At 47.3% G+C, this 14,501-nt stretch overlaps 1 protein-coding gene and 1 pseudogene across 1 annotated transcript; one reads left to right on the forward strand and one right to left on the reverse strand.

Moving 5' to 3' along the window:
• Positions 1–6,087: 6,087 nt before the first annotated feature.
• On the reverse strand, positions 6,088–6,882 carry LOC125556540. The gene is made up of 2 exons (XM_048719253.1): positions 6,485–6,882; positions 6,088–6,395 (listed from the first exon to the last, which is right to left on the reverse strand). The coding sequence occupies exons 1-2, from the start codon at positions 6,855–6,857 to the stop codon at positions 6,250–6,252; spliced, it is 519 nt and encodes a 172-aa protein (XP_048575210.1). The 5' UTR covers positions 6,858–6,882; the 3' UTR covers positions 6,088–6,249.
• A 769-nt stretch (positions 6,883–7,651) lies between these two features.
• LOC125507279 lies at positions 7,652–11,168 on the forward strand (annotated as a pseudogene).
• Positions 11,169–14,501: the final 3,333 nt, after the last annotated feature.

Genomic DNA, 14,501 nt, shown 5'->3' on the forward strand with positions numbered 1-14,501 from the left:
AGAACAATGTTCTCATCACAAAACCATCGGAACGATTCCAAGATACCCGCGTGATCCTAAATTTTTTTAGGGAAATTTGAGAAGAGAAGAGTCAAAACTCTATGTCAGGATGCCTTACCAGAGCGATGAAGGGACTAGGGAGTAAAAAGAATTCCTAAACTCTCCGATATATAATTCCTAAATGACTCAAAACATTTTTCTAGACTCAACAACGACTGCTAATCCGATCAAGCAGTGGGGGCTCCTAAGGTCGGGGAAGGCTCTGATACCAACTTGTAACGCCCTCGATGCGGCTATATCTCCCACGTGTCGAAGCACGACTTAGAGGCATAACCGCATTGAAAGCAATGTTGCAAGTGAGGTAATCTTCACACAACCCATGTAATACATAAGGGAAAAGATACATAGTTGGCTTACAATCTCCACTTCACACAATTACATGAATAAAGCATTACAACATCCAAATACAATCAAGGTCCGACTATGGAACCAAAATAAAAGAAGAACCCCAAATGCGACAAGGTCCCCGATCGACCCCAACTGGGCTCCACTACTGATCAACTAGAACTAAACAACACAAAGGACAAGATCTTCATCGAGCTCCTCCTGAGCTTGGTTGCGTCATCTGCACGGACTCATCGGCACCTGCAAGCTGGTTTTGGAAGTATGTGTGAGTCACTGGGACTCAGCAATCTCACACCCTCGCGATCAAGACTATTTAAGCTTATGGGAAAGGTAAAGGTATGAGGTGGAGCTGCAGCAAGCGACTAGCATATATGGTGGCTAACCTATTCGCAAAAGAGGGCGAGAAGAGAATGCAAAAGCACGGTCGAACAACTATGATCAAGAAGTGATCCTAGAACAACCTACGTCAAGCATAACTCCAACACCATGTTCACTTCCCGGACACCGCCGGAAAGAGACCATCACGGTTACACACGCGGTTGATGTATTTTAATTAAGGTCAACTTCAGGTTTTCTACAACCGGACATTAACAAATTCCCATCTGCCCATAACCGCGGGCACGGCTTTTGAAAGTTCAAAACCCTACAGGGGTGTCCCAACTTAGCCCATGACAAGCTCTCACGGTCAACGAAGGATATTCCTTCTAGCGGGAAGACCTGATCAGACTCGGAATCCCGGTTACAAGACATTTCGACAATGGTAAAACAAAATCAGCAACACCGCCTGAATGTGCCGACAAATCCCGATAGGAGCTGCACATATCTCGTTCTCAGGGCACACTCAGATGAGCTCTCCATACAACTAAAACCAAACCTCAAGTTTCCCCGAGGGGGCGCTGCACAGGACTCTAGTTTGGACCAACACTCAGAGGAGCACTGGCCCGGGGGGGGGGGTAAAATAATGATGACCCTCAGGAGCGCGAATCCCAAGGGAAAAGAAAAGGCTAGGTGGCAAATGGTAAAACCAATGTTGGGCATTGCTGGAAGAATTTTATTCAAGGCGAACTGTCAAGGGGTTCCCATTTTTACCCAACCGCGTAAGGAACGCAAAATCCGGGAACATAACACCGATATGACGGAAACTAGGGCGGCAAGAGTGGAACAAAACACCAGGCATAAGGCCGAGCCTTCCACCCTTTACCAAGTATATAGATGCATTAATTAAATAAGATATATTGTGATATCCCAACAAGTAAACATGTTCCAACAAGGAACAACATCTCCATGTTCCAACAAGGAACGAACTTCAATCTTCACATGCAACTAACAACGCTATAAGAGGGGCTGAGCAAAGCAGTAACATAGCCAAACAACGGTTTTCTAGGACAAGGTGGGTTAGAGGCTTGGTTCAACAATATGGGAGGCATGATAAGCAAGTGGTAGGTATCGCAGCATAGGCATAGCAAAAGAGCGAGCAACTAGCAAGCAAAGATAGAAGTGATTTCGAGGGTATGGTCATCTTGCCTGAAATCCCGCAAGGAAGAAGAACGAGTCCATGAAGAAGACAAACGGACGTAGTCAAACGGGTCCTCACAAACGCGACGTTATCGGAACCAACCCGAAGAAGCAACACCGGAAAGAAGCAAACAACATAGTAAACAACCATCACATAATCATGTCACGATGCGCAAACAAGTATGATGCATGTCCGGTTTAATGATACATGGCATGGCAAGATGCACAAACAATCCTACAAATTAAATGGAGCTCAATATGCAACGGAGTTGCATATTAAAGAAAACACCACATGACTTATTTAGTTCTCTCTCGTTTATGTACCCAACAAGATTAAATGTTGTCAGCATGGCAAGGGTGAAGCAAAGAAAACTACCTATCTAGTCAAGTTTAAATGAGGCCGGAAACAACGAACAACAATTCCGGAAACTCCTCATATGCATATATTAGGTTTGGTACTGTTCTGCCCTAAACATAATTTTAGAGTTGTTAAGCATGCAAAATAAGGCCACCATGTTAAACTAGGCAAAATTCTACCCCATTTACATATAAAGTTTATTAAATTCGGAGTTACGGTTATTTAGTTATGAATTAAGCATTTTTAACATGGCATAGGGGCAAATATATGCAAACAGTATTTTAAACATTTGTAACATGGATGAAAGTTGCATATTATTAAACTAGACAAAATTCTAAGCAACTTTCATATTAAGTTTGTTTTAACCCGATGCACGGTTGTGAAGTTATTAAATGCATGAAGTGCAAGGGTGTTTCTATAAAAACTGCATATCTCTGGAAAATGGCTAAAATTGCAGGCAGGAAAAAAACATAACGGACTGAAACTAAGCAGAGGCCCAACAGGGAATAAAGAAAGGAAAAAAATACAAAGGAGGCGCTGGGGCCTCACCATGGGCTTCGGCCCAGTACTGTGGAGAGGTGCCAGGAGGCCTGCTGGGCCGGCTCACAGGATGCGGCCCAGGTGATGGTCAAAGGGAGCGAGACAGCGGTGCGCTGGTGCTTGGAGGCCGGCCACGCTGGCGCTGGACCAAGTCAACAGGGCGCTCGCTCGCACGGAGCTGCTGCTCGAGGCTGGGGAAGCAGAGGCCGGCGACGACGAACTTGGCGTGGGGGAAGGAGGTCCTGTGGTGGCCCGAGGGTGCAGGGCGTCTGGGAGGCCGGATCAGGTCGCGGGAGGTAGCCGGGGTCCCGTTCCCTACCGGAACAAAGTGGAGGCAGGCCGGCGACTTGGATCTCCATGCGGTGGCGGCTTCCATGGCCGGACTCGAAAGGGGACACAAGGGACGGGCGCGGCGAGGCGGAGGGAGATGGGCGACACTGGCCAGAGGCGGACATTGGCGGCTTCCACGAGCGACGGCCGTTCCTGCAGCGATGAAGTACAAAGAGAGAGAGATCGTGAGAGAGGGACGCACGGGGAGGAAAAGAGACAGGGAGGAGAGGAGCAGGACAAGGCCGGTCCTGGACGTGGTCGCCGGCAGCAGAGTCGATGGAGGGCGCGGCCTGCGGGGTCCTGCTGGAGGATCTCGTTGCCGACGAGGAGGCATGGCTGGCTGCGGTTCGCTCAGGGCTGAGGCGAGCGAGGTCAAGGCCTCGATCCAACCTGGATCGAGTGCTGGCTGGTGGTTGGATGGAGGATCTTGGCAGGGAAAATGGCCGGCGCTGAAAAATTGGGAGGGAGGTAACTAGCTGTCTGGATCGGGAAGGAGGAGGCTTCGGCTTTGCAGTGGTTGGGCGGCGGCGCAAATCGAGGGGGATGGTCGGAGCGAGGTGATTGGCCTGGCGCTGAAATTGAGGAGAAAGTGGGCGGCGACGCTAGGGTAGGATCCCTAGAAATTAGGGGTTTGGTCTCGGTTTAGACTAGTATATATAGCGGGTAGGTTAGGCTAGGGGCTACCTCGTCCCTCCGATCGTAATCGGGCGGTCGAAAAAAATATGTTCGGAAGTCCAATTAACAAACCATAGACGTTTTGTAGATGTTTGGGGGTGATCCGGACACAGCGGTAACTACTGTCTGGGTCGGGTCCGGGACAGATTTCGAACGCGCGCGGGGGGAGGTCCGCGGGCTGACGAGAGAGGTTAGGTAGGGCCTGGCGGTGAGAGGTAGTGCAGAAAGCAAAGGGCTGAGAAGATAGAAGAGGAGAGGCCCTGCGACTGTTTTCGGAGACCGAAAACGTCCGCCGTTTGACCGACTATATGCCGCTGTAGTTATCCGTTGCGGCATCAAACGATCTCCGAATGCGATGAAACTTGACAGGCGGTCTATCTACACTATAATAAGACCACACGTCAACTCTCATCCCATTCCGAGAACATTTTCCGGCCACTTATAAAATACTATTTCGGACATGCCGCGGGCGCGTGCAAGTGTGTCTGGGCTCAGAACGGACAACGGACGGAACTGGGAGAACCCGGGCTAATGCAAGTTTTGAAAACATGATGATGCAATGCACATGATGACATGATGAAACGCAACACGCAATCAAATGACATGACAACGCCGGCGAATAACTGGAGGACACTTGGCACATCGGTCTCGGGGCGTCACAATTATGTGCAAAAATTCTTCGAGCCAAATATTACCCTGATGGGGATCTGTTAAATGCTACTCTAAAGAAGAAGGCATCCTATACTTGGGAAAGTATAATGGAGGGTGTCAAAACACTCAAACTTGGGCATATTTGGCGTATTGGAGACGGACAAAAGGTAAATATGTGGACTGATGCTTGGATCCCTCAGTCTCCTTCAAGGCTACCCATTACTCTGAGAGGTAATCAGTTACTAACTAAAGTCTCAGATCTAGTTGACCCAACAACGGGACAATGGGATGTACAACTGATTAAGCAAACTTTTTGGCCGGTGGACGCTGAGAGGATCCTGAATATTCCTCTCCCATCTTTTGACATGCCTGATTTCTTGGCATGGCATCCCTCCAAGCATGGTATCTTCTCGGTGAAATCGGCTTACCTAGAGGTGTGGAAAAACTGTTATGAAAGTAAAGTGGAAAGAGGAAACAGTCCAAGTGCTGCAGCTTCAAACCCGATATGGGATTTCATTTGGAAACTTCCATGTCCAGCTAAGATAAAGATCTTTCTCTGGAGAACTCTACATGGCACGCTTCCTTGCCGTGTAAACTTAGCAGATCGGCATATGAAACTATCCACGAAGTGTCCTGCTTGCGAAGAAGCTGAAAGTGTTAAGCACATGCTCTTTTTATGCCCAAAAGCAAAGCAAGTATGGTATATGCTGGGTCTCCAGGAGGTGATTGAGCGGGGATGCGTTGTCGACCGAGCAGGAGAAGCTGTTCTTGAATATTTGTTATCTGTTCCTGCAAATAAGACAATGGTTCTAGGGCAAGGAAAAGGACCTTTGATCATTGCTACCGCATGCTGGTTCTTGTGGTGGGAAAGGAGGAAGCTGGTTCATGGGGAACATACTCAACAACCAAACCAAATTGTTCTATCTATCCGTGCCCTTGCTGAGAACTTCTCGGCGGCTGCTACTAGTTCTGCAAAAGAAAAGAGAAACCCATGGCAGAGACCGCCAACAGGATATGTCAAACTAAACGTCGATGCCTCGTTTGATGCTGATTCACTTCAAGGAACCGTGGGTGCTGTTTTGCGTGATTGTAAGGGGCTGTTCTTGGCAGCAAGTAACAATGTAGCTGGGGCCTGTACAGATGTGTTCATGGCAGAAGCTCTAGCACTCCGGTTTGGTTTAAATCTGGCAATATCGGTTGGCTGTTCAAAGGTGATTGTTAACTCCGACAGTTCAGACGTAATTTTGGCTATGCAGGATGGGGGGAATACGTCAGGCTCCTCTGCTGCAATTTTGGATGATTGTTTTCACATGGCAAAGAATTTCACATGCGTGCGTTATGAGCATTGCCATAGGGAAGCTAATGCTGTGGCTGATGAGCTAGCTAGAATCTGTAAATTTTCTTCCCCTAGTTCCTGGTTTGATGAGGCACCGGATGCCATCATGCCCTTCTTGTAAAAGACAATGTTTTAATTACTAGCTAATAAAAAGGGGTGATGAGTTTCAAAAAAAAAAAGGGAAAGATGGTCAAACTTCAAAGACTTTGACTTCAAACAAACCTGCGAGTAAAAAGGATCGGACACAGGTAAAATCTACACAATGATAAGGGTAAGACCACCTTATTTATATTTTATTCAACACAAAACTTGTAATCAGAAGAATCGACAGGTTCCACGGAAACATAAAGAAGGAAGAAAAACAACGCTGAACTAACTGCGGCCCAGGCCACAAGCGCCAGTACAATTAAACGGTCTTCCACTGCCTTCTTCCTAGTTCCTACTCGACGATGGACATAGAGCCAGCCAACCCATCAGTGTTGCTGCGGATGGCCTCGTCGTCCACGGCGCCGTCCTCATTGTCCTCCATGGCGCCATCTTTGTCCTTCTCCTCCTCTCTCCAGGATGACAATCCAGCCAATACTCCTGCGCAACACGAGGCATGGTTCCATTCAGAATGGCGTACGCTCTATGAAAAGTGAACTCCAAAACTACGAATCGAGGTCCATATATACTGCCGCATTTCTCCGCGAGGAGCTGGGCTTCGTTGACGTGCTGGCCTCCGCAGGGGGCGTAGATCTCGGCGGGGACGTGCGCGATGAAGAAGCCGGTGACGAGAAAAGCTGGGACGTCATCGAGGAGGCAGAGGCACGGGGTCACGCCCGCGGCCGCAGCCAGGGACGAGTCCACCCCGGACCGCACCACCTCGCAGCTAGCGCCGCCGGGGTCCTTCTCGGTGGTAGGGGGCGAGAGGATGTTGATGTGATGGGCCAGTATCGCGGTGTCGCAGGACTCCTGCTCGTGGCCGGCGACCTCAGTGGCGAGGAGGCCAACTCCGACGACCAAGAGGAGGAGGAGGAGATGGTGGTGGAGGTGGGAGCGCTCCATTGTTGGGTGTCTCGCTTTTACCGTGGGCTAGCTACTGGATCTGGATGTGGAACGCTTTGCTTGTAGCGTGTAAATAGTGTATTCGACTGGGCTAGCGTTTGATGGATCATCCAACTAGTGCTTATAGCCCGTACATGCATGCACGAGGCATGCATGATCAACTTGGAAGAAGATTGATCGATGCTCCCTACGGCCTCCTCACCCACGCCTCCATGCGTGCATGTGCTACGGGTGTATGAGGAGCGAGGTTTGAACTTTGTGGGTGGGTGGGTGGTCGGATTTCTTTTCGTGAGCACAATCGCACATCACACTCTTATCTATGCCTCTGTTTCAGATGAACTGAAATTCTAGGTTTGTCCTACAAGTCAAAATTGTCCAACATACATGGACTAGATAATCGTCTTGTGCTTCTCCTTGTGTGTTGAATTAAATTGTATCCGCAGAAACTTGCAAGATTCAGCTGCAAGTTAAGCTTTTATGGGGCTATAGGTGGCTATTTGCATTTGTTCCTATACTCATTAAGCACCAGCACCACCCCATGCCAGATATAGTTAAAGGGAAGCAAGCCGGTCATGAAGAACGAGACTAAGATGTTTTGTGGCACGTAGGTGCGGGCACACTGAGCCCCTCACGCGTGCCTTTTCTTTGGATTCCGATTTTTAATCTTTGATATCTTTTAAATGAAAACCCCAAATTAAGTTTTGTTCCCATATTCGTGTTTAATGAGATGCACTTTGAATACCTTTTGATGAGTTTTCAATTTTTTTAGTAATTTCCAACTTTTGAAACTTAGTATGAGCGACCGGCAAGAACGCTGGAGCGCCGCCACCGTCCAATCCGAGGATCAGAGTTTTTCCTGGAGCAGCACGACGACGGGCAGTGAGAGCCGCGACGACGCCTTCAAGAAGGGAACGACCTGCGCCGCCGCTGGTCCGTTCAAAGATAGAACATGTTTTCACCACCTCGGCCAACACTCACCGCCACCGAACGCCACACCCCGGCTACCACGCCGCCCACACGGCCATGGCCACCGGGCAGCACCAAGCCACGGCCTCTGCCCAAGAGCACCGTGCTACCACCACCAGGGCCGCCACCCCGGCATCCAAGACCTTGATCCCACCTCACCCGAGATCCGCCGCTACCCCAGCCAAAGAGATGAGCGAAAAGGTTCCGCCTTTCACACCCCTGGGCATCCCCCAGTGCCGAGACCCAGTAGGCCGACCAAAACAAGCCTCCGTCGACCCATCCTGCAGCACCGGGCGCGAGACGAGCTCGATCCAACGGCACCGTGTGCGAGATGAGGTCGGTCCTGCTGCACCGTGCGCGAGACGAGCTCGGTCTTGCTACATCGAGCGCGAGACGAGCTCGGTCCTGCCGCACCGAACGCGAGACGAGTGATGAATCTCAGCTGGGAGAAGTACAGCCCTTCGGCGAAGTAATGCTCGGACGATGAGGAGAGGAAGCGAAGGCCGACACAAGTTGACTACGGACGGGCCGACGCCCGAAACCGCCGTCGCAGACGACCTGCCAAGCGTCGTGGAGCCACCCACGGCTGGGGCAGCAGCCACACCCGGCCACTGCCCAACCCTCGCTGCCCGGCGAGCTCGAAGCGCGTGAGTCACCGGGCACACACAACCACCAACACAGGCGGCCACCACGACCACCAGCTGACCCCCATCGGGAGGCCAGGACCCGGCCGCCGGCGACCAGCCACCACCCGGGGCTCAGACGAGCACCCGCCACCACCTCGCGCCGCCAGCTGGCCCTGCGACACAGGATCCGGGCGGATCTGGCCGGGCGCCCGCCCGCATGCCTCCACCTACGCCGAGACCGAGGCAGCCGCCGCACTCCGCCCGAGGCCCTGACCACCGTCGCGTCACCGCCCCGCGCCGCTATCGTCGTGCCGCTGGGCCCCGCCCCAGCCCAGCGCCGCCACCCGAGAGCACCGTCCCGTGCCGGAACTCCACGGGCAGAGGAGAGGAAAGACGCCCCGCCGCCGCCGCGCCGACCGGGCTTTGCCCGTCAGCACCTGTCGGCGGCGGCGGGGGAGGGAGGTAGGAAGGTGGGGTCTGGAGGAGGAGCGGCTAGGGTTCCCTCCGGTCGCTCGCGGGAGCGAGCCGGGAGGGTCGGGAAGCCAACTTAAAGTTTCAACTTTGAAACTTGATATGAGCCCGACAAATCTTATATGTATGAAAAATTAGAACTTAAAACTTATTGTGCCCTTATGCAGGGACTAACTACTTTGCGGATAGCAAGGCAATCGGGCGGCCAGGCAGGTGCGTGCTCCCGCACCCGCGTGCCCCTACGAATTTCTGTAGTCAATCTAACTATACATTTTTTCACGGATTGACTTTGATATGGCCAAGTTTATTAGAATTTTTGTTTTTTCTTAATTATCATGCGTCAAACACTCAATTGGCAGAATTTTTACGTTTACCAGTACTCGGTTTTGCGCGTGTGTTCCTATACTACTCATCTGTTTCTTCTATTGCTGAGTTTTTAGAATCCCGAGGGCCTTTGATTCGTAGGATTCTTAAAATGCAAGAATAGGAAAAAAACTTAAGAATGGCATGTAAGGTTGTCTTGTATCCTGTAAGATTATAAAACTATAGGAATTAAAACGAAGGAGTGTTTGATAGCACACAAAAAGGAAATGAATTGTACCAAGTGGTTCGAGTGTGGATGGAAAATTTCCTCCAAGATGGAGTGCATATGAATCTTATGGGAAAAAACATGCTAAGGATTCCAATCCTATGAATCAAACTATCGCGAAAAGTTCTCATGGATTCAAATCCTCCGAAAACCCTATGGAGCTCCTCCAAAAATCTTGTGGAATTCCTTTGAACCAAAGGAGCCCACGGTTTTGCAGTTTTGTATGTGCATGTAAGGCCACATATACACAAACTATTTGGGTGTAGCAAATTTATTTAAGAAATTATTCATAATGAAAAACGATAGATCAATCAATGTTTAACTTTATCATCCTTCAAACATTTTTCCAAAAAACAAATCATGTGCAGTCAACATAATATTCATAATATCAAACATTGCACCATATCTCTCATATGGAAAAATTGTACTTTAGTTGGAAAATAATTTACAAATTAAACTTTCTGATTATACGCTTTTTTTGTTGTAAAAGTTTGTTGTTTAAGCCATGTGCAAGTGCCAATGATAGTAAAACATCTCGTATACATATTTTCAGATTTATCCATTGGAATAGGAGTTCGAAGTGGAGCAACAGTTGTCCTTTTTATTCTTCTCTCGTTCTTCTTGGCAGAAAATCTTAAACATCGAAGAAAACAAATAATGAAGCGGAAGTTCTTTGACCAAGGTCGTGGTCGTTTGCTGCAACAATTGGTATCTCAAAGTGCTGATATTGCAGAAAGAATGACAATAACATTGGAAGAGCTAGAGAAAGCAACAAATGATTTTGACAAAGCTCGTGAGCTTGGTCATGGGGGACATGGTACCGTCTACAAAGGGATTTTATCAGACCTCCATGTCATAGCCATCAAGATAACAAAGAAAGTGGTTCAAAAAGAGATTGATGAGTTCATCAATGAGGTTGCTATACTATCACAAATCAATCACCGAAAATGTTGTAAAACTATACGGTTGCTGCCTTGAAACAGAAGTCCCGATATTGGTCTATGAGTTCATATCCAATGGGACGCTTTACGATCATCTGCACATCACTGAATCAAGATCATTTTCATGGAAAATAGGCTGCGAATAGCAACCGAGACAACTAAGTCACTAGCCTATCTTCACACAACTGTATCAATACCTATCATCCGTAGAGATATTAAGTCCGTTAACATACTTTTGGATGATACTCTAGCCTCAGAGGTAGCAGATTTTGGAGCATCAAGGTATATTCCAGTTGATAAATCGGGTGCAACAACGATGGTGCAAGGCACAATAGGATATTTAGACCCTATGTATTTCTGCACAGGGAGACTCACACAGAAAAATGATGTTTACAGCTTCGGTGTCATGCTTTTAGAACGGTTGACAAGAAAGAAGCCATTCGCATATTTATCTTCCCAAGGCAATGGCCTCGTGGCACATTTTGCTATCTTATTTGCAGAAGGCGATTTGTCTCAGCTAGTCATGGATGAGGGAGGCAAAGAAGTGGAACAAGTAGCTGCGCTTGCGATAGTGTGCGTAAAGATAACAGATGAGGGCCGTCCGTCCATGAGACATGTGGAGTTAACACTTGAAGGTCTTAAAGCATCCAAGGGGCATGTTCTAGATAATGCAACCGCTGATACATCTGAGGCGAATGGTACTGCAACAAAGTTCTAAGTGACCACATATCTCTCAAACAGAAAGGAATCAAGCAGACAATATAGTATGGAAGAAGAATTCATATTGTCCTCAAGGTACCCTCGGTAGTTCCATTTAGTCATTCATGACTTGTATAGACTTATTTTGTGATGGCTAATTAGTTTTTGAAAATTTTCATGTTGACAAAAAATGCAAGCAACATGTGGTTGGATGTCTAGTAGGGCGGTTGTATGCCATGTGCCACGCCATGTGTATCTCATTACAACGAAATATTGTTTAGTTGCAGGACACGTCCTTGCCACTAGTGAGACACCAATAGTGACTTCTTTAAACTTTTTTTTTGCGGGTTGACTTATATTAACCTTTTTTTTTGCAGGAAGACTTATATTAATCTTGAAGCTCTGTGGATCCAATCTTGGGTAGAGCTGGTGTTAGCCTAATAATGGCTCGTGTCCCGCTCCGCAATAGTTTTTTTTTTTTGTAAAATCAGCACCACCCTCCCTGTCTATGCCGTTGGAACAACTGGCGTCCATGCATCCCCTCTGACCGGTCAACCGTATGCCAGCACACACAAATACATAGAGCATTTCGTATGAGTGGCCGTAATGAGCCGCTTAGTGCAAGTAGAGTGACCGTATTTCTGGTATTTCTAAAATCAGTGACCAAAGTGCGGAGACAATTTGAATGGTCACAGGTGAACTTTTTTTTCACTAATGGAAACAAGAAGGGGTAATCAACACTGGACCAATTTTCTTGTGCCCACTCACTGGTTGGTTGCACAACACACACTGAATGAAGACCACAAAAGTTTCCGCTCTCATTCACCTCACAAGTTCAGATAGCCTATATACCTGGGAGCAACACGAATGTAACTAGATGATTCCTCGCGCGTTGCTGCGGGAATGTATGGTCAAAAAATAAATAGTGATGATTATGTAAAATGAAATTTTCATGGTCAGATTACTCTTTCGGTCACATTGAATAATGTTACGAGTTCAAGGGAAAGCGCAGTTTACTTTTTATTGTCCGGTACATTTCTATGTGTAGGTGCTAACAACAGGAATTCTGCACCAACCAAAGTTTGGAAGTACATTATCAAAGACATGGTCGTTACATACTTTCCAAATGTATCAATGCACCAAGTCTCAATACAGCAATTTCCATGGCAAATAGTTTATTTATCTATTCTTTAACCATCTTATCCCTCCAATAATTTGGTTGCCTTTTCTCCATTAGCATTGCAAGGCAAATGAAAAATCCAAGAAAAATACGGCCATATTCCTTACATGAGCACTTGAGCCGGCAGAAGATTTCCAACGCAAATTGAGATGGATTAGAAACTTGAGAGGTGCCCATCAGCTGTTTGCAATCTTTCAGTGCGGGAAAAAGTGCAGGTATTCACTCCACTTGTTTGACCAAGAGAGCCCTCAACTTTTAATATGCCCGCCAAAAGACTAAGGCACACCATGGAATCAGGAGACCTGCTGATTAGTACCAGTAGATGTCAATAAGGATGCTCGTAGTTACACAAAATACTCCCAATATGCAATCCCAATACAAAATATAGCAATAGATGTATTACTATTCCCAACAAAAAGATAGATCACATGACGTCATGCATGGGAGGAAGAAAGACAAATGCATCAAGTAGCAGAACAGGGCAAGAACACAACCCACTTTTTATTTTTTGCATTTATTCTCAGCATAGAAGAACTATACAATTAGAACAAAAAATACTGCCATGAGACGGTACATAAAAGATTCCTTGCCACCGGACCACAAATGAAAGGCAACAATATTGCAAGTGAGAGTAATAAACATGGTCACAAAGCTGATGGCACCTAGATTGGTAATGGCCTATTTGCAAAGGAGAACGCCCTCAATGTCGTGGTTCTCTAAAGTATTTCTTGAAGATTTGCACGCTACTTACAATAAGAAGGGAACATTACTTGGAGATGCCAAATCATTTTAGAGCAAACGAAAGATGAAGATTTGAGCACCCACTTCACTACTCCTTTGGCAAATTTTGGGTCATTCCCATAATCAAATTGAGAAGAAAAAACACAATAATCCAATGAGTCTACACCACCAACAAAAATGAAATTGTGTACATTTTGATACAAATGTACATATGAATATATCAGCAAAGTTCAACAAATTGATATACTGAACCCTTTATAACTGGTGATGCACAAATATTGAACCATACATAACAGGCGATTATTTGCTAAATTTAGGTGGCAATGGTTACCATGAAGGTCATGATAATGGGAATGAACAAAGCATTGTAAATGGAAAATCAGAATATGATGTGGAATCCCATACCTTCAAAAGAATTCTACAACGCTGCAAAAGTAAAACAGTGTTGGAACTATGAAGTTTCCTTAGAGGAAAACAAAACTTATATTACCATCATAGTGCAGCCATGAAGTATTTTCAAGCATAAAGCAACCATTGGTTGAGAATGATATACCCACGCATGGTGTTTAATGACAGAACATTAATGCACTTTTAGTATGCAATCCATATCTTCATCTGCATCCTGTACAGTGCCAAAACAGGAGTGGTGTTACATTAACTTCACTGATTTATATCATTGATATCTCAAATTAAAGTTGTCATGTGGCCAAAGCCCCCAGCCAACTTCATGAAAAAGAGAACAGATCTGTGACAACACTAAAATAAACATACTGGTATGCATCAGTAATCCTATGTGCTTTTGAAATCAATATAATACAAGAGGGAACGCTGGATTAAACTTTGCATGACCTGGCAAGCATGACACAATTTTGGAGCAATGGTGCAGACACCAACCTGATGTTGAAGACTATGGGAGCGATGCCGCTCCACTGTCTGAAGGGGAATTTTAGCGAGAGCACGTGAAGTCGCCGAGAGGCGGCGTCGTTGTCGCTTTCTGGGCAGCAAGGAGGTGGTGGAGGTCGTCCTTCAGGAGGCAGAGTCGTCGACTCCGGGCGCCTAAAGTCTGCAGCGTAGTGGTCCTGCACCGTATCTCCCTCTTCCCTAACTCCGCCGAACCCCACCCCTCACCATCTTCCCCAGATCAGATCGAGCCGCAGGTGAGGCGGCAGCCAGATGGATGACACGACGGAGGTCGCTCTATCGAGGTCCTCGCGCGCCAGGAGGAGAGGAAGAGGTGCCGCCTTGGCGTGCCTCTGCTCGCCCGTGTGGAGACGCATGGACTGGAGAAACGCCGGAGTGCTCGACTGCTGGGCATCGATGGTGCCGTCGGTGGTGATTGACGGCATCGCCCGTTCTGCTACCAGGAAGACTAAGAGATAAGAAGAGATCGACGGATGGGCTTCTCTTTATCAGTTATTACGCCGCCTCATC

Source organism: Triticum urartu, chromosome 5, assembly GCF_003073215.2.
Source record: "Triticum urartu cultivar G1812 chromosome 5, Tu2.1, whole genome shotgun sequence".
NCBI lineage: Eukaryota > Viridiplantae > Streptophyta > Magnoliopsida > Poales > Poaceae > Triticum > Triticum urartu.